The sequence below is a fragment of the Haematobia irritans genome, chromosome 1 (assembly GCF_050003625.1).
Source record: "Haematobia irritans isolate KBUSLIRL chromosome 1, ASM5000362v1, whole genome shotgun sequence".
NCBI lineage: Eukaryota > Metazoa > Arthropoda > Insecta > Diptera > Muscidae > Haematobia > Haematobia irritans.
The window spans coordinates 85,410,630-85,432,053 of NC_134397.1; the positions used below are offsets into that span (position 1 = coordinate 85,410,630).

At 36.3% G+C, this 21,424-nt stretch overlaps 1 protein-coding gene and 2 long non-coding RNA genes across 3 annotated transcripts; all 3 read right to left on the reverse strand.

Moving 5' to 3' along the window:
• Positions 1–771: 771 nt before the first annotated feature.
• On the reverse strand, positions 772–2,413 carry LOC142239787 (uncharacterized). Its single transcript, XR_012723114.1, has 2 exons — positions 1,049–2,413; positions 772–981 (listed from the first exon to the last, which is right to left on the reverse strand). It is a non-coding gene; the product is annotated as an uncharacterized LOC142239787 (long non-coding RNA).
• Positions 2,414–10,394: 7,981 nt separating this feature from the next.
• On the reverse strand, positions 10,395–11,531 carry LOC142221337 (uncharacterized). The gene is made up of 3 exons (XM_075291045.1): positions 11,216–11,531; positions 11,027–11,152; positions 10,395–10,956 (listed from the first exon to the last, which is right to left on the reverse strand). Exons 1-3 carry the CDS (start codon positions 11,357–11,359, stop codon positions 10,639–10,641), a joined length of 588 nt encoding a protein of 195 aa, XP_075147160.1. The 5' UTR covers positions 11,360–11,531; the 3' UTR covers positions 10,395–10,638.
• A 973-nt stretch (positions 11,532–12,504) lies between these two features.
• On the reverse strand, positions 12,505–13,014 carry LOC142239790 (uncharacterized). The gene is made up of 2 exons (XR_012723115.1): positions 12,776–13,014; positions 12,505–12,718 (listed from the first exon to the last, which is right to left on the reverse strand). It is a non-coding gene; the product is annotated as an uncharacterized LOC142239790 (long non-coding RNA).
• Between the last annotated feature and the right edge of the window lie 8,410 nt (positions 13,015–21,424).

The window sequence follows — 21,424 nt, forward strand, 5'->3', positions numbered from 1 at the left end:
ATTAATTTTCAGCAATAATCTGTTATTACATTTCATCCCTTTTTTATAAATAAAATATAATAATAAAAAATCGTGAAGCCTGTGGAAAAGCGTGCTTATTTCATATATTTTTGAATGCGATTACGCTTTTAAGGGTCTAATATTTCATCAAAGTAATTATGTACATTTGTATGCGCTGAAATTCGTACAAAGAAGAAGCGCAGTTAAGTGGGACATTTACTTATAAATTCATCGCAAAAGTAAGCGCTGATTGACTTTGACTCCCCTTACAAAGCTGCTGAAAATTCAGCAGGTTTTTTGCTGGGTTGGAAGACAAATAAACATATACATATCTTGCACTCCTTACTAATATTTGTACGTTCCGCTATTCTATGCCCACTATCCTTCTTGTTGTGCAATAGAAGTTCTGAATAGGACAGAGTTTCCTCCACAATTTCAACCACTCGGTTAATTTGTTATACACAAATAATAGAAAGTACGGTGGATTTTTTTGCGTACAACTATTTAACATTCTAACCCTGCCAACATTTTTTGAATTTGGGGGCGCTTCTGAGAATCCCCACTACGTCGAAAACAGTCGTATACGATATCCAAAACTCCTCGGAAAAGCGCCGTCACTATTGAGAAGTTGTACCACGCCAAGTTACTACAAAAAAGTATCGCATGAGTGCAATTATTAGGAGCCCTTATGGATACATTTAGAAGGACGCCAATAAGAGCCCCTTCAAACAATCAGACCAAGTGCATTTTAAGATAGTTGTAAAAGAATCATTGTGGTCAAGTAAAACACGATTGTTTAGATGTTTATTAATTTTATGAAACATTTATAAATTCTCATAAATATAACATTTATACGACTACCACATCACATTTAACACATTTTTATGCATTAATAAGAGATTGATGTTGAGTTACAAGTTGTAAGTTAAATGTTGTAGCGTCTATCAGCCAATACTTTTATTCCCAATGGAGGCAGCGTGTCTGGAAAAATATTTGAAAAACTATCACTTTATTCCATTTGGAAAGTCAAAAATTGTTCACCATATACCTTTCACAATTTTAAGCGTAATATCTATGTTTTCAGAACTTTATTTTCGTTTTTATTTAAATAAAATATAACAAGCTGGTTGCGCTTGGCGTTTCACAAAAAATAAAATGGCTCTTCTAACAGTAGTGATGGCAAAATACTTTCATGTACATTTTGTACTTTTTGATATGCTTCCCCCATCACAGTTCGCGATGGTTGTGGTGACATTTACGAGTCTGTGGTAGCGATGATGATGAAATGGAACTTTGAAATGCTGGCAGGGAAGATTAACAGAACCTCTACAATTGAATAATCATGTATATATTGTTGGTATAGTGCCGAATACGATGAGACAACATTGAAATGTACAAAAGCTGTTGGAGAGCAAAGACTACACCAATAGGCGAACTGAACTGAACAACGTCTTACGACAGAATATCTTCCCAGTAGGAATGAAGAAATAGCACCGGTTAGGTGACGGCGGCATATAATGCAGATATGCTGGTTGTTAGCTTTAAGAAATTCACTTCAATAACTTTTGATCGATGGCCGTTTGGACTTGATGTTTTCCAAGAAAATTATATTAATTTTTCCCAAACAATTGAAGCACAATGCAAAGCTAAATATGCCTTCCAGCTATCATTTCATCTGAGCAGAACTTTTATTGTCGGCATTTGGTTAATGGCATAGGCGTAGCTAAAGGGGTTTTATGGGTTTGTCATCTCCCCCTACCAAATACCATGCAGTATTTCTTAAAACTATGGTTATATATCATTGAATTAAATATTCTGGTTTCTTTCCATCTACAAGAATTTATTTTTTCTCTTTTTAAGGTATCTTCATAATGAGTATACAATGTAGCTTTTACCCCTTACGAAAATATTGCTAGCTAGTGACAAATAAAAATTCAAAATAAAATTATTTTATACCAAAAATTTTGAAATATTCAATTTGTTGTATATTTATGACAGAAAAGTATCGAAATAAATGGTACTCATAATTTATGGTAAGAATTCCTCACATTTCGAAGCATATATCGATACATTTCGAGATTTTCGCTATTTTAAATATTCCACTTGTTCAATACATTGTTCAATAAGTAGGAATTTAAATCAATTTGACTGACAAAATTTCAATATGGCGACTGACATTTTTGTGTTTGTAATACTAAATATGCCATAGGTTAGATTAAAGTGGCAGCCCGATTGAGTTTCAAGCTCACTTAGACTATTCAGTCCATTGTGATACCACATTAACTAAAAGTACCTATTACATATGGGAACTTCTAGTTTTAACCGCTGAACCATCTCGATTATTTTCTTCTGTTGAACCAACCAGATTGTTCCAAAAACATTAACAGACTGCTTAAGTTAACGTTTTCCAGGTCCGCCAGTAATCTATAGCTATATTCCCCTACACCCAAAGAAATTTGTTAGTAGGGACAGCAGAAAAGTCTGCTAAAACAGCAGAAAGTCTGCTGAAAAAGGGACAGCAGTCACTGTTTGCTGAAAAAGCAAACATTTCCTGCTATTGTTTAAGCTCGACTACACTAAATCATGTTTTATTTTGGCTGAAACAAATAAAAATATCAACTTAGGAGCTATCCTAACATAATTAAAACAATATTTTATGAAAATCTATATTAATTGATTAAAAATCTGATTATTTATCGAATTGAGGCATAACAGCAAACAAAATCAATCCCACGGCGGCGGGTTCTACGCACCGGATTGACCCGATGGATACCAGCCATCGGCCAGCGGCTGCCACCTCAGTGTACGTGTTGTCTCGTCCGTTTTTCATGTTGGAGAAGGTGCATCCCGGGGAGCCTTCACCGCCTGCTTTTGGTCCGAGCCGGGATAGAGGAAAACCCCGGACCATGGTACTGTGCCGTCTGCCGAAATCGAATTCACCATCGCTCGGTTTCGGTGAGGTGTAACCGGTGCATGGAATGGGTGCACTTCCGGAACTGCTCCGGCCTAACATCGCTGCGGGAGTATAGTCAAACTGACTTCGTGGCAGGATGCTGTGCCAATGACAGCAGCAGTGGGCCATCTGATTATGTGACCCCACCGACTTCTCCCGCTCAACAATATTCTCCGCCGCAGCATCTTACACCGAATATTGTTGTTCCAGTTACGGAGAGTGCATCATTTTTGCAATTTAATTGCAACGGGCTCCGTGGTAAGATTAGTGAGATCGTAGACTTTATGAATTGGAAAAGGATAAGGGTCGCGGCGATCCAGGAAACAAAGCTGAATCCCACCTGCAGCCTACGACATTGTGATGGGTACAATGTCCTACGGAAGGATCGCACAAGAAATGGAGGTGGTGGCCTGGCTTTCATATTACACCGTTCCGTGCAGTATAGACCTATCACGCTTGTGCTAGACACTAATGACCCGTACATGGAATGTATGGGGGTAGCAGTTAAGTGTGGGGCTGCCGAGATAGAGCTATACAATGTGTACATACCGGCGGTTGGTAGCTGTGCTCCAGGTTATAGCCCAAACATTGAGTAGTTGTTGAGCGGGCATAACCGATTGGTTCTAGGAGATTTTAATGCCCACCATGAACTTTGGCATTCTCTCCTGGGTAACGACCAGAGGGGCATAGCTTTGGCAGAGCAGATAGACGACTCCACATTTTGCACGGTGAACGAAGAGGCCCCCACGAGAATTATGGGTGACTGCAGCAGTTCGCCAGATTTATCGTTAGCATCGCCTGGTCTGATAGATGACGTCTCCTGGCAACCCGTCATTTCATTGGGTTCGGACCACCTCCCCATAATTCTCACCATCAACCGACCCTCCGATTTCATAACCTCTGAACGCCGGACGTTTATTAATCAAAAGAAAGCCAACTGGGAAGGCTTCAGAGAATACACCGATCGCCGCTTCAGTGAGCTCCCGTCCCCCTCACATGTTCATGTTGCCCAGAGGGAGTTCCGGGACATCATCAACGCAGCAGCCGCTCGCTTCATACCCGCTGGTCGAATTGCCCAAGTGAGGCCCAACTTCCCAGCCGAAGCGGCGGAACTCGCAGACGAGCGTGATGAACGCCGTCGTGCTAACCCTGCTGATCCTAGAATCAGAGAACTAAATCTAGAGATTAGTAAGATAGTCGACGAGCACAAGCGGAACACTTGGTTGGAGCACCTGAAGCAATGTAACTTAGGAACAGGAACTGGTAAATTGTGGTCAACAGTTAGAGCCCTCTCGAACCCCTCCACAAGGGATGATGGGATTTCAGTCACATTTGGCGACGTGACTGTGACTGATCCGAAGAGGTGCGCCAAATACTTCAACCGACAGTTTGTCGAGCATCCCGAGAGTGATAGAGCGAAAAGGAGAGCCACCCGTCGTGTACGTGGTCTCCGAGCCGATGACACACCACAATTTACTGCAGCCGAAGTTACCAATGTCATCAACAGCGCGAAACCATCTAAGGCGCTGGGCCCTGACGGAATTTCAATGCTAATGCTGAAGCATCTGGGAATACTGGGAGTTGAGTACCTGACCAGACTCCTCAATTTGTCTTTGGAATCACACATTATACCCGATGTCTGGAAAAGGGGAAGGGTGATTCCACTACCGAAACCGGGCAAAGATTCGAGCAAAGGTGAATCGTACAGACCGATATCCCTTCTGTCGCCAGTAGCCAAGACACTTGAGGCATTACTCCTCCCCAGCCTTGTGGAGAATTTTCCAGCTGCCCACCATCAACATGGATTCCGTAAGGTACATAGTACGACAACAGCCTTACATGCCATTTCGACACATATTAATAAGGGACTTAACCAGCCCAGGCCGTGTCATAGGACGGCCTCGTGGCGCTTGATTATCGAAAGCATTCGATACGGTCAACCATGCCACATTATTTGAGGACATCGAGAATACGTCCCTACCGACAGGAGCGAAGCGTTGGGTGCTGAATTATATGTGTGGACGCCAGTCGTACGTGGAATTCAGGGACAGAAAGTCAAGACCGCGTAGAGTTAAACAGGGAGTTCCCCAAGGTGGGGTGATATCTCCGGCACTGTTTAACCTCTACATGTCCTCGATTCCACCCCCTCCTGTCGGCGTCGAGATTGTATCATATGCGGATGACTGTACAATCTTGGCATCTGGGCCCAATGTTGATGACATTTGTGATCGGTTGAACGTCTACATAGCTAATCTTACCAGTTATTTCACTGCGAGAAACTTGAGGATATCCCACACCAAATCCTCAGCCACACTATTTACTACATGGACTGCAGAAGTGCGCAGTCAGTTGAATATCAGAGTCGATGGAGTAATAATTCCGAGCACAAATTACCCCAAGATTTTTGGGGTCACATTCGACAGCCTTTTTAGGTCATCTGCCCATGCCACTGAAATTTGTAATAAGCTCCGTGGTAGAAACAAGGTCCTCAAGTCACTTGCCGGCAGTACTTGGGGTGCGGACAAAGAAACCTTGCTAACTACTTATAAAGCAATTGGCCGGTCAGTGGTAAACTATGCAGCGCCAGTGTGGACACCGCAGACCAGTGATACGCAGTGGAATAACATACAAACCTGCCAGAACGCTGCTCTTAGAACTGCGACTGGGTGTCTCCGCAGCACACCCCTGGATCACCTTTATGTGCAGACAAAGATCATCCCTGTGCGAAGACACAACTACATGTTGTCAAAGCAGTATCTCCTGGGTTGTTATCGCAGTAATCATCCAAACCACCATCTTATGGATACACAACCACCACCCAGGAACGTAAGGGTTGATATACATAATCTAGAGCGCGAGATCCAGCGCTATAAAAGAGAGCCTCTAGATCAAACAGCGTACCAGGCAGGTTTGAACAGGATTAATGAGGATACTGTAGCTGAAGTGGTGAGAAGCTACAAGGTTAATCCTGTTCTTGGAGTCCGACCACCGCCCATAGCACCGGAAAGAGACCTCCCACGGCAGACTAGGGTAGTTTTGGCCCAATTAAGATCGGGCAAGTGCAGCCGCCTCAATTCCTACTTATCGGTGATTGATAGCAGCGTAGCTGATGTTTGTCCAATTTGCAACCAAGGGCCACAGGACACGCGTCATCTTTTCTCTTGCCCAGCCAAACCAACCCGACTTACCACCAGATCACTCTGGACACACCCCACCTTAGTCGCAGAGTTCCTTGATCTGCCAACAAGCTGATGTACCAAGCGTATAACATGAAATGGATGAGATCACAATAAACTGTTACAACAACAGCAAACAAAATGTTTGCTGATCGTATTTATGAGCTTCTAAGTATACTACAGTACTAAAATATACCAAAAATTACTTTTGGTTCTTAAATATGCTTTGGGGGAAAATGTATAACCTAAAAATTTTATTATTTGTTGTTCATTAGGCTCTGAAGTACAAAAATATAACAGCAGACATCGACTGCCGTTATTTGCAGACTTTTTTCTATGAGTGTATGTTAAAATTCTCTTACGCCTTACACAAAATGCAGGACACTCACACAAGAGGTGTTTAATTGATTGCTTTTCCTCTCATCATGACAGCTCATACAGTGGTCATTATCAAAGATTATAAATTTCCCATAAAGGGGAAATTGTATATTTTTGTTGTTGCCTAAAATTTAACATTGTTTCATTAAGAAAATTAAATTTTTCATTTAAAAAATAATAGTATTGAGCTAACATGGTAAATGCAACATTGGTATGACGCAAGCCAATTTCCTATCTTCCTCAACTTTATAATCTTTGGTCATTATACTTCGCGACAATAGTTTTTGCAAAATCGCCTATCAGGCAGGGACCTGTTATAGCATTTATCAGGAATGCTATCTGATGTCTTGAGCACACTACACCCAAAGAAATTTGTTAGTAGGGACAGCAAAAAAGTCTGCTAAAACAGCAGAAAGTCTGCTTTAGATTTTCTTACTTGTTTTGGAGTAGGAGAGTGTATACATTTTGTACCCCAAAATGAAAAATCTATGCTCCGGTCATATGTATTTTTATGTTGATTTCCGTTTACCACTTTTTATTTTATTGATTCCGATATACATTGTTTTCGCGTAATAAATCAATGTTTTAACTTAGTAACATGGCGTGGTTCATGATCAAAATTAGATATACTCTACAACTGTTTTCAACTTGATGACAATGCTAATAAGTGGCATTCGATTTTGGAAACGAAAATGATTGCTGGTTACATTTTTTATATCCGGGTCATAAGATACCGTTTTCGAAAGTCAATCAAAACTTTGTTAAATTTCATCAACTATAATCCAAAACAAAAAGGCTTGAAACCATTGTAAAGTATATGTATGTAAATATTTAGTATCTTCAATTTTAACAGAAAAAAATGTTGCAAGTAGTATTTTGAACTGTATTTAATGCGCCACAAAATTTCGAAGAAATGTGGCCAGCCTTCGGACTGGGTTATGGACATTTTCGTAGGGATTAATAAAATTGAAAGGACAACGTGAAAAGACTAAACCTGTTCTCGGAGTTTGTCAACCGCACATAGCACCGAAAGAAAAAGAGCTATGTCAGACTATGATAAAACTCGGCAGTCGTTTATACTTCTACGTATCCGGAGCTGATAGCACCTATATAAACGAGGGCCATATAATACGCATCACTTTATCGCTTAAGGTGGGTATTAAGTTCTAGTTAAGCCGCTAAAATCAAAAATGAAACCGCAAAAACACAATATAAACTATATATTTTGTTGCAAATTTTATTATAGCTTGATTGGGAATGATCCAATGCAACAAATAAAATTGTTTATTTTCTTAAAATTAATTATTAAAAGTATCCGTGAAAAAGTGACATTGTTAGCGCAATAATGCGAACTTAATACCGGCCTTAATAATCGGGGTACAAATTAATGAACCAATAGTGCAATATCAAAATGGAGCGATAAGGAAACATTGGATCCATCTTAAAGTCGGTACTATGTTCAGTTTTCGAGTTAAAAAAACATTTTATTACTTTTTCACAAATAATCAAAATTATACATGAAAACAAACATGTTTCTCTCAAGTCTGAAAGAAAAAGGATGAAAATGAAAGTGCGCATAAATTGAGTTAAATTATCTGCATTAAAGTATTTTAATAAAGTAAGCACGAAATATTCAACGCGAAAAGCGAATATAGTACTCACCATCAATCACAAATATAAAGATAAGTTGTTTTTTATTAAATTGGTAGATGCAATAAATTAAATAAAAATTATTTTCACTGTGAAATACGTATTTAAACAATATACTTGCTATTTGGCCGTTAAATACTGTGTTGGCAACCCTGATTGCAAGATTTATTTACCTTGATGAATCACTGGATAGGAGGGTTACTTACGTGTATTCATATTACTTTCTTCCAGTTTGTCCACTTCTTGTCTTCGTTCATGATTATTTCTCTTAAAATGTTTGCAACTGGTTAGCTACAACTTCATTCACGTAATATTAATCAATTCGGAAAATCCATTTGAGGGGAACTCCAGAACATACCCGAAGTTTTCATTGGCCATTTGAAGGCTATATCTCAAGGCCTCGGTATTTCCGGATAACATTTTACTTTATTGGATTCAGGCGGCTAATCACGGCATTCGATATAAAATTCTATATCGTGTAGGAAAAATTTTCGATATTAAAAAATGTCTATATCGAATGCTATGATTAGCCCCTACCTATCTACATATCATACACCAAATTCAAACAAATCGATGAAGTGCCCATAAGCTTCAGTTCCGTCTAGAACTGTAATAAATGTTTTAAAATTAGAATTTTCTAATAATAATAATTACTCAACCAATAGAAACCCTCTATAAAGGTGGGTACTATGTTCGGTTTTCGAGTTGAAAATCACATAATTTTCGCGATTACTTTTCCTGAAATAATCAAAATTATAAATTAAAACCAAAATATTCCTGTAAAGTCTTGCCGAAATCTAGGGGAACAAGAAACTGCGCATCAATTGAATAAATTTATCTGCTTCATATTGAACTGTTTTAATAAAGTAACCGCGAAAATTTCAACTCGAAAAGCGAACATAGTACTTACCTTAAGGTGGTTTTAAGTTCCGTTTCTAGTTGAATATCACTTTATTTTCGCGATTACTTTTCCTGAAATAATCAAAATTATAAATGAAAACAGACGTATTTCTATAAAGTCTTGCCGAAATCTAGAGGAACAAGAAACTGTGCATCAATTTAGTTAATTGATCTGCTTTATATTGAATTGTTTTAATAAAGTAACCGCGAAAATTTCAACGCTTAATTTTAAATATTGGTCAACCTAACTTCTGAAATCTATTTGAAGGGAAATGCAGATAATTTTATACTTTTTACTGATTTATTTTTTGTTTTAGCGACTAAAGGTGAGTACTAAGTTCGAGTTTAGCCGCTAACGTGAAAACTAAATCAGTTAAAAAAGGCATAAAATTATACATATTTGTTGCAAATTTTATTACACCTTTTCCATCCATAATTTGAAGTGACTTGATAAAAATGTTATCGTCTTCATATATATTTTTGCACTTTTAATTTTGTGTTTTGGTGAAAAACTCGAACATAGTACTCACCTTAATGTGAGTATTAAATTCGAATTTAGCCGCTAATTTTCACCAAAGTGAAAACTAAATCAGTAAAAAAAGTAATAAAATTATACATATTTGTTGCAGACTTCATTATAACTTGACGCGGAATATCCCAAAGCAAATTTTCACAAAGTTTGTATTCATTAAAATGGATTATTAAAGAAAAGTAATCGTGAAAAAATTACGATTTTAGCGGCTAAACTCGATCTTAATACCCACGTTTAAATTTTAAATATTGGGCAACTTAACTTCTGCAAAGTGTCGCATGCAAGAGTCAGTCAATTATAATAAACTGCGTTGAGTTGTCGGGAGAAAAAATGTATGCTTCACAAATTTTTTTTTAAGTTATAGTAGCATCAAATACAAAATAATACGCATTTTTGGATTTTAAAAATCTTGTTTCACGGGAAACCAAGAACCAAACATTTTTGGGGGGAATCAAAGTGAAGGGTGAAATCTATTTGAAGGGAAATGCAGATAATTTTATACTTTTTACTGATTTATTTTTGGTTTTAGCGGCTAAACTCGAACTTAATACACACATATAGACTCGGCGATTAGAAAAATTTAGATTTCATTTAAAAAATTTTGATAACAAATGCTGTGATTATCATAATTCGCATTTGCTCTTATTACATTTTCGTGGTGACATGTTTGTATTTCCTTTGCTTTCCAGGCAAAAATGGCTAGAAGTTTTTGCACATAGAGCAAGATTAGGAAGTTACACCATTATCTTCAACCACAAATGTGAAAATACTCTAACCTTTTATTCGAAGAAAAATAAAAGTCATATTTTAACCTATGCTCTATATATTGAAGGTCGGTATTAACTTCACTTTTCATGGGCGAAAGAGATAAAATGCAAAGTATAGTTTACTATAGTTTAATTCGTCTTGAAATGTTATTAAGTTCCTCAAAGGAAAGTTTGTCTTCTTGGTACAAATTAAACATTTTAAGAACTTTTCACCTGTGAAGAAGCGATGTTAGTACCCACCTTAGTGTTTAATTATTCGTATTATCTAACTTATTAAATATATCAGTCGTTTAGCACTGGTAAAACCAATTCAAAACGATCACCATTGTTTCGAGATTCTGACACATCAGAACTCTGCGTGCTCGCGTCCACAGCGCTCGGGACTTCATCGGACATTTGTGGAAGTGGTGCTGTTGATGAAAGAGATTGTTCCTGAAATACTGATGATGAAGACGTTGATGGAGATCGATTTCCCGCCAATAAATTTTGTTGTGTGGATCGCTGACTCATTTCGTCCTCACTATGATATATTTCATCTTCCGAGTGTTCTGGACTAGACACATCTGGTAAATCTTCTATACGCTGTTCATGGACACGGCGCTAACAGTAATAAAATTTTTTGCCAGTTTCAAGCGCAACAAATATTTTAGTAAAGAGACAGACTTATTACCTTATTCAGGCGTACAAATCGTTCTTCCCGAATTCTTGATAAACGCATCAGCAGATCATAATGCTGTTCCACACGTCTCAGGCATGTTGTACAAATTGTTTTAGGCAATGGATCAGTGGGAGAAATCTAAATATCATTTATTTGCATATAAAAGTTACATTTTCCTAGATTATATTTTATATTATTTACCGTTATTGGTAAGTAGCCATTTATTTTCTCAACCAAGCAAAGTCGTTGCCCCTGGTCGCCATAAATGTGGATAACAATACGATGCATTTCCGAACATAGGCGACACAAAAATCCTGAAATACATGCCTTGTCGATGCTACCCATTGCACTCACAGTCGATATATTTTTAATTGCTTGTTTAGTATCACTTTTATCTATTTCGCAATATAGACATACTTTACTTCAATTTTCCATTATGATATACTGTCAACACCAACTAATAATGTATTTATTTTTACTTCCAAAGGTTTTACAAAATGTTTGCAACTAAATTTTGGTATGAACACTCAAGCTTAGAGCTGCCACTCTAATATTGAAGATTAATTGAAACCAATGTTGCCAGATTACAACTTTGCAGTTCTTCAAAAAACCGGATAATGGAATCTGAAGAAATCCCTATGTGTCCGAACACAACAATGTCGATGGGCGGCCAATCTGCCGGTACTAAGTTGAGTTCTCGAGTTGAAAATCAAAATATTGACGAAATTTGTTGAATATAATTGGAAAAAAACTTTGACAAAACACTACCCTGAACTGAAACGAAAAAGACATGTGGTTTTCAATACTTCTTTGTGCAACAAAGTTCGTGGAAGATAAAAAAAACTATGGAAAATTTATGTTAATTTACTGAAATTATCAAAATATTTTATAATAATTGGTAAGTAAAGGTGTGTATTAAGTTCGACTTTATGCTTAGTACTAAGTTCGTTGCTGCGAAAAACGAATATCTTCATATATCTCCGTAAATAGGGTCTCAAACCCAGGGATGTTAACTTATTTATGTGAAATAATATGCCTGCCTATTTTTTCGTGCGAAAATTCCAGGGTTGTATAAATATTTGTCTAAAAATGCTCAAAACAAAGATTTCGCATTTATTCCGCGCTAACGTTTTTTATATGGAGTATAACAGTTTTTCGTGCGAAAACGTGATCTTAGTACTAGGGATTCTCAAAAGAGTCCCCAAATTCAAAAAATGTTGGCAGGGTAGCGGTTACCCTGCCAACATTTTTTTAATTTGGGGACTCTTTTGAGAATCCCCACTACGTCGAAAACAATCATATACGACATCAAAAACTCGTCGGAAAAGCGCCGTCACTATTGAGAAGTTGTACCACGCCAAGTTACTACAAAAATGTTTCGCATGAGTGCAATTATTAGGTGCCTTTATAGATCAATTTAGAACGACGCCAATAAGGGACCGTCCAAACAATCAGAAAAAGTGAATTTTAAGATAGTTGTAAAAGAATCATTGTGGTCGAGTAAAACACGTTTGTTTAGATATTTATTAATTTGATTAAACATTTACAAATTCTTAAAAATATAACATTTATACCACTATCACATTACATTTAACATAATTTTTGGCATTAATGATGATGTTGAGTTACAAGTAGCGAGTTACATGTTGCTGCGTCTATCAACCAGTGTTTTTATTCCATGGAGGCAGCGTGTCTGTAAAATATCTGAAAAACAATCACTTTATTCCATTTGGAAAATCGCCAAATTTTTCACCAATATACCTTTCACAATTTTAAGCGTATAATCTATGTTTTCAGAACTTTATTTTCGTTTTTATTTAATTAAAATATAACAAGCTGGTTGCGCTTGGCGTTTCACAAAAAAAAATGGCTTTTTTAACAGTAGGGATGGCAAATTACTTGCATGTACTTTTTGATGTACCTTTTCATGATGGTTGAAGTGACATTTACGAGTCTGTGGTAACGATGAGGTTGAAATGGAACTTTGAAATGCTGGCAGGGTAAAGTCGCCATTTTTTCACGATTACTTTTCTTAATTAATCCACTTTAAAGAATACAAACTTTGTGAAAAAGAATACAAACTTTGGGCTCATAAAGCTTTTTTCTTTCTGTGAATGTAAGTTGTTGAATTCATGTAAAAGTTGTTCTCTGTATTGAGTACAAGTTCTAATATAATAAGCTAAATCCTTCCATGTAATTAAGAGACCATCTAAAGCTGAGTACTATGTTCAGTTTTCAAGCTGAAAACCAGCTTATTTTCACGGTTACTTTTTTTAATTAATTAATATAGAAATATAAAATTATTTGCAATCAATTCCTTTTACCTTTTCCTTCCATTATTTGGTAAGACTTGATCAAAATATAATCGTCTTCATACATATTTTTGTACTTTTAGTTTAGTGTTTTGGTGAAAAACCCGAACATAGTACTCACCTTAAAGCATAAATTAGATCATTTTCAGTAAGCAAAACCTTTTTATGTAACCTTTTTAGTCTAAATTCTTTTAATACTGGACAATGGCCTAGGAATGTTGTAAGTTTTCAGTTTCAAGCATATTGCACATAGAACATTGGCGGTTTACGGTCTGTTGAAATAAAGGGTGATTTGTTAAGAGCTTGATAACTTTTTTTAAAAAAAAAACGCATAAAATTTGCAAAATCTCATCGGTTCTTTATTTGAAACGTTAGATTGGTCCATGACATTTACTTTTTGAAGATAATTTCATTTAAATGTTGACCGCGGCTGCGTCTTAGGTGGTCCATTCGGAAAGTCCAATTTTGGGCAACTTTTTCGAGCATTTCGGCCGGAATAGCCCGAATTTCTTCGGAAATGTTGTCTTCCAAAGCTGGAATAGTTGCTGGCTTATTTCTGTAGACTTTAGACTTGACGTAGCCCCACAAAAAATAGTCTAAAGGCGTCAAATCGCATGATCTTGGTGGCCAACTTACCGGTCCATTTCTTGAGATGAATTGTTCTCCGAAGTTTTCCCTCAAAATGGCCATAGAATCGCGAGCTGTGTGGCATGTAGCGCCATCTTGTTGAAACCACATGTCAACCAAGTTCAGTTCTTCCATTTTTGGCAACAAAAAGTTTGTTAGCATCGAACGATAGCGATCGCCATTCACCGTAACGTTGCGTCCAACAGCATCTTTGAAAAAATACGGTCCAATGATTCCACCAGCGTACAAACCACACCAAACAGTGCATTTTTCGGGATGCATGGGCAGTTCTTGAACGGCTTCTGGTTGCTCTTCACTCCAAATGCGGCAATTTTGCTTATTTACGTAGCCATTCAACCAGAAATGAGCCTCATCGCTGAACAAAATTTGTCGATAAAAAAGCGGATTTTCTGCCAACTGATTTTGGTAATAAAATTCAATGATTTGCAAGCGTTGCTCGTTAGTAAGTCTATTCATGATGAAATGTCAAAGCATACTGAGCATCTTTCTCTTTGACACCATGTCTGAAATCCCACGTGATCTGTCAAATACTAATGCATGAAAATCCTAACCTCAAAAGAATCACCCTTTATATTGCCATTCAATTGGATCAGGTCACTTCTAGCTTTGAATATCCACATAATTATTATTATTATTATTATTATTATTATTATTATTATTATTATTATTATTATTATTATTATTATTATTATTATTATTATTATTATTATTATTATTATTATTATTATTATTATTATTATTATTATTATTATTATTATTATTATTATTATTATTATTATTATTATTATTATTATTATTATTATTATTATTATTATTATTATTATTATTATTATTATTATTATTATTATTATATTTATTTGTAATTTGAAGCCTTACAGGCCAATTGAGGTAAATTACAATAAATCTACTAAAGAATAACTCCCCGAAACAAAGCTTTACTTATAATCTAAAATGGTTAAAGGTATGGAATTAAAGTGATCACAAATATAAACTTCTTAAATCTAAAAAAAATATAAAATTTTATCATTTTCAATTAAAAAGCTACTCCTCTTGCAATTATTATTATTATTTTTTTTTGTATTTTATTTATTTTTCATCATTTTCTTTTAAATCAATATTACTATTGCATATTTAAAGTTTTTATTGTCGTCTTCAGTGACAACTACTTCTAAGTACAATGTAATAATAACAGCAATAATAACAGCAATAATAACAATTATTATTATTATCACTGCCACCACTATTACTACACCCAAAGAAATTTGTTAGTAGGGACAGCAGAAAAGTCTGCTAAAACAGCAGAAAGTCTGCTGAAAAAGGGACAGCAGTCATTGTTTGCTGAAATAGCAAACATTTCCTGCTATTTTTGAAGCTCGATTACACTAAAACATGTTTTATTTTGGCTAAAACAAATAAAAATGTCAACTTAGGAGCTATCCTAACATAATTAACACAATATTTTATGAATATCTATAGTATTTGACCAAAAATTTGAATATTTATCGAATTGAGACATAACAGCAAACAAAATGTTTGCTGGTCGTATTTAGGAGCTTGTAAGTACAGTCGAAGCTCTGTTTAACGAATATCCCATTTAGCGAAAATCCAATTTAACGAACGTCCAAATTCCTAACATTGAGTATTCTAAATAACGAACGGTTGAACAAAATTTACGTTCGATTTAACGAAAACGATTTTAATCTTAAGAAAATTGACAACTAAAAATCAGCAATATTTCACGATTGTGAGATTGGCTTAAGTCCTTCGGAAATGTCCACAAAGTATGGCATTCCCAAGATATTTAGATTCCATCAAATGTTTGGAAACACAAATTCAATGGCCGGATAACTAGGTAAACTTAGGTTTAATAGAGAGACAGCTTCGCTACGGAAAATGGATATACCACAGAACCGGTACAGGACTACTCTCTGATGTGAATGGACCAGTCCCAGACCTGGTCGAAACGGGACACGTTTGTCATTGGCGGTGTACATTTACACTGTAGGTCACGGCTTGAACTCATTCCAAAGGACATGACCTAGGAGAACTTAGTAGGACTAGACAGGTCCTCATTAACCAGTCTCGGACAAACCCTTATTTTGCACATCCCAATTGCACAAGGAAGGAAAAAATTTGGAATATGCTGACCCATTGGTAAATGTCTAGATCCAATAAGATTTTAAAATTCATAGAGAATATAAATCAATAAATTATATGCAAATCTAAAACCTGCGACAAACTGGAGCACTGGTACTAGTCCTGTGATAAGTGGTAATATGCACCAAATTTTCGTAGGATCGCCAGTTGGGCAGGTGGTGAATTTTTCTCTTATTAATGAGTGCTACCCGATTGTATAAATATTTATCTCAATGACAAAGAACCTCCTTCTTATTGGTGAAGAGAATCTATGAAATGCACAGGAATATCAGCATAATTACATAGAGGGATACATTACCGCTGAAAAACTTTCTTTCATCTATGCCGACAGGAGCAGCAGAGTAATAGTGTAATAGTTATGTTTGGCCCATCTTGAAACTGGGGACTGGAAACAAATCAGGGAATTCGTCTAAGAAGGTATTTTCATGGGTGTATACAGGCTCTCCTGAGACAGCGAATTGGATCCTCTTTTCAACCTAACCTAGATATGTATATCAAGCTCATCAGTTTTTAAGGATTATTTAAAGTAATATTTTTTAAATGCCTGTGTAGTGTAATTTTCCACACGCTTCTGAATTTTTACTCATCTGGTAAAAAAACTACGATTTTCAATAAAAGTTAACATTTAATATTCCCGTTCGATTTAACGAATATTTCTAAATAACGAAAGGGCCTGACAATATATCGTTCGTTAAACCGAGCTTCAACTGTATATTACAGTGCAAAAATATACCAAAAACTACTTTTGGTTCTTAAATAGGTTTTGGGGAAAATTTTATAACTTAAAAATTTTATAAATTGTTGTTCATTGCGCCCTGAAGTACAAAAATATAACGGCAGACATCGACTGCTGTTTTTAGAAGACTTTTTTCTATGAGTGTATTATTATTTTTCCTAAAAATTAATATAACTATTGTACATATATATATATAAAGGGTGATTTGTTAAGAGCTTGATAACTTTTTTTAAAAAAAAAACGCATAAAATTTGCAAAATCTCATCGGTTCTTTATTTGAAACGTTAGATTGGTCCATGACATTTACTTTTTGAAGATAATTTCATTTAAATGTTGACCGCGGCTGCGTCTTAGGTGGTCCATTCGGAAAGTCCAGTTTTGGGCAACTTTTTCGAGCATTTCGGCCGGAATAGCCCGAATTTCTTCGGAAATGTTGTCTTCCAAAGCTGGAATAGTTGCTGGCTTATTTCTGTAGACTTTAGACTTGACGTAGCCCCACAAAAAATAGTCTAAAGGCGTCAAATCGCATGATCTTGGTGGCCAACTTACCGGTCCATTTCTTGAGATGAATTGTTCTCCGAAGTTTTCCCTCAAAATGGCCATAGAATCGCGAGCTGTGTGGCATGTAGCGCCATCTTGTTGAAACCACATGTTCAGTTCTTCCATTTTTGGCAACAAAAAGTTTGTTAGCATCGAACGATAGCGATCGCCATTCACCGTAACGTTGCGTCCAACAGCATCTTTGAAAAAAATACGGTCCAATGATTCCACCAGCGTACAAACCACACCAAACAGTGCATTTTTCGGGATGCATGGGCAGTTCTTGAACGGCTTCTGGTTGCTCTTCACTCCAAATGCGGCAATTTTGCTTATTTACGTAGCCATTCAACCAGAAATGAGCCTCATCGCTGAACAAAATTTGTCGATAAAAAAGCGGATTTTCTGCCAACTTTTCTAGGGCCCATTCACTGAAAATTCGACGTTGTCGCAGATCGTTCGGCTTCAGTTCTTGCACGAGCTGTATTTTATACGGTTTTACACCAAGATCTTTGCGTAAAATCTTCCATGTGGTCGTATAACACAAACCCAATTGCTGCGACATTTCATTCATCGACATTTCACGGTCTTCAGCAACACTCTCAGAAACAGACGCAATATTCTCTTCTGTACGCACTGTACGCATTCGTGTGGTTGGTTTAATGTCCAATAAAGTAAACTGAGTGCGAAACTTGGTCACAATCGCATTAATTGTTTGCTCACTTGGTCGATTATGTAGACCATAAATCGGACGTAAAGCGCGAAACACATTTCGAACCGAACACTGATTTTGGTAATAAAATTCAATGATTTGCAAGCGTTGCTCGTTAGAAAGTCTATTCATGATGAAATGTCAAAGCATACTGAGCATCTTTCTCTTTGACACCATGTCTGAAATCCCACGTGATCTGTCAAATACTAATGCATGAAAATCCTAACCTCAAAAGAATCACCCTTTATATAAGGCTTTTATTCCGCCGTCATCTTCAGTGACACTTACTCTTAAGTACAATATGATTTTATTTTGTTTATTATTATTATTTTTTCAGTATTTCTCTGTTATTCTTATATTAATTTTATAATACTACATAACATGAATTTTTGAATTTTTATTCTATTAAAAAATAGCATTATGGTAATCAGATTATAGTGACTAGGATTTTATATATATATATATATATATATATATATATATATATATATATATATATATATATATATATATATATATATATATATATATATATATATATATATATATATATATATATATATATATATATATATATATATATATATATATATATATATATATATATATATATATATATATATATATATAAAGGGTGATTCTTTTGAGGTTAGGATTTTCATGCATTAGTATTTGACAGATCACGTGGGATTTCAGACATGGTGTCAAAGAGGAAGATGCTCAGTATGCTTTGACATTTCATCATGAATAGACTTACTAACGAGCCACAACGTCGAATTTTCAGTGAATGGGCCCTAGAAAAGTTGGCAGAAAATCTGCTTTTTTATCGACAAATTTTGTTCAGCGATGAGGCTCATTTCTGGTTGAATGGCTACGTAAATAAGCAAAATTGCCGCATTTGGAGTGAAGAGCAACCAGAAGCCGTTCAAGAACTGCCCATGCATCCCGAAAAATGCACTGTTTGGTGTGGTTTGTACGCTGGTGGAATCATTGGACCGTATTTTTTCAAAGATGCTGTTGGACGCAACGTTACGGTGAATGGCGATCGCTATCGTTCGATGCTAACAAACTTTTTGTTGCCAAAAATGGAAGAACTGAACTTGGTTGACATGTGGTTTCAACAAGATGGCGCTACATGCCACACAGCTCGCGATTCTATGGCCATTTTGAGGGAAAACTTCGGAGAACAATTCATCTCAAGAAATGGACCGGTAAGTTGGCCACCAAGATCATGCGATTTGACGCCTTTAGACTATTTTTTGTGGGGCTACGTCAAGTCTAAAGTCTACAGAAATAAGCCAGCAACTATTCCAGCTTTGGAAGACAACATTTCCGAAGAAATTCGGGCTATTCCGGCCGAAATGCTCGAAAAAGTTGCCCAAAATTGGACTTTCCGAATGGACCACCTAAGACGCAGCCGCGGTCAACATTTAAATGAAATTATCTTCAAAAAGTAAATGTCATGGACCAATCTAACGTTTCAAATAAAGAACCGATGAGATTTTGCAAATTTTATGCGTTTTTTTAAAAAAAAAAAGTTATCAAGCTCTTAACAAATCACCCTTTATAACTGCGGGCAAAACTATTCATCGTGACTGTGTGGTACTTTACGGTAAAGGAATTTTAGATTTATTAAGGGACATTGATTCTTTTGATCCACAATTTAGATCTATAGAGAGTTCGGAGGGTAGGGCCAGTGCTTTATTGGGGCTGCTCCTTCATATGAAAGGATTATAATATGACACATTGGGCTTATTTAGAAAACTTTCCCATGTGCATTAATGCTATTCTTCGCCGCTTGATTTCTAGTGTCTGGTGACAACAGGGATTTGTTAAGTAACTGGAAAAAGTGATGTTTCAAGTCTTCCATAGGCACTTCTATGTTATTTATTACATCCTCATTTCGTATTTCTCTTAGTTTTCCACCAGTCTTTGGAATCTCGCACATTATCGATTTTCTTTTCGATATTGAACTGGTATTTCGCTTTCGATTTGATACATATCTCTTTATATTTGAGATTTAGATTTAAGTACCTAGACCTATTTTCCAATGTGCTTTCCCTTTGATATTTTCTAAGACTTTTGAAGCTGCTTCTCTGGCTTTGAAGCAGTTGAAATCAAACCATTTTTGCTTTTGTGAGAAACTGGTACGTGGTGCAGAGCAAAGATTATTTGCTTCTCTTATTATTCCCGCAATAATTACAAAATTGAATGGTAATGGTTGTCTTGTAGTTAACTGGTCTTCCAAAGCTTCCCGTATCTTGGTGTTGTATTGATTAATTTTGTTTTGGTTCCACAGTAATTTCGGTATCAAAACATTTTTATTTGAGCTACTGGTCCGAATGAAGACCATGTCTAAGGTAATCGGCTTATGATCTGACCATGTTTGATGTTGAATGTGAACCACACCTAAAAGCCAAGTTTTTTCCGAATTTTATTTGACATTTCTCTATTCAGACTTACTCAATTTGAACCATGGAGAGATGTACAATCCAACAACGTGTTAAATGGTTCCAAGAAATGGCAACAGTGGATGATCAATTTTCGAAGAAAATCATCTTCACCTCAGTGGATTCGTCAATAAACAGAATTGCCGCATTTGGGCGAATGAGAATCCAAGAGTGATTGTCGAAAAACCAATGCACCCACAAAGAGTGATTGTTTGGTGCGGTTTATGGGCTGGCGGCATCATCGGGCCGTATTTTTTCCAAAATGAGGCCGGTCAGGCAGTTACTGTGAATGGTTTTTGCTATCGTGAGATGATAACGAACTTGGAATTGGAAGATATGGATGTGGACGATATGTGACTTCAGCAGGACGGTGCCACTTGCCACACAGCTAACTAAACAATGGCTCTTTTGCGTAACAAATTCAATGGCCGTGTTATCTCACGTAATGGCGATGTCAATTGGCCACCAAGATCATGTGATTTGAAACCGTTGGACTTTTTTCTTTGGGGTTATTTGAAAGAAAAGGTGTACGTCGATAAGCCAGCAACAATTCAAGAGCTAAAGGATGAGATAATTCGGCACATTAACGGCATAGAACCTCCATTATGCCTCAGCGTCATCGAAAATTTGGACCATCGGATGAAGGTGTGCCACCGAGGTCGCGGCGCCCATTTGGCCGATATTTTGTTCCATACATAATTGAGTAATGCCAATATATCATAATAAAATAAAATTACAATAATTTCCTAAATAGTTTGTGTTTTATTCAAAATCAACATTGGCCCTTGAAATTTTAACCACCCTTTATAATGGGATCAAGGTAAAGTTTAACATGTCCACAGTAATAGTGCACGCCTT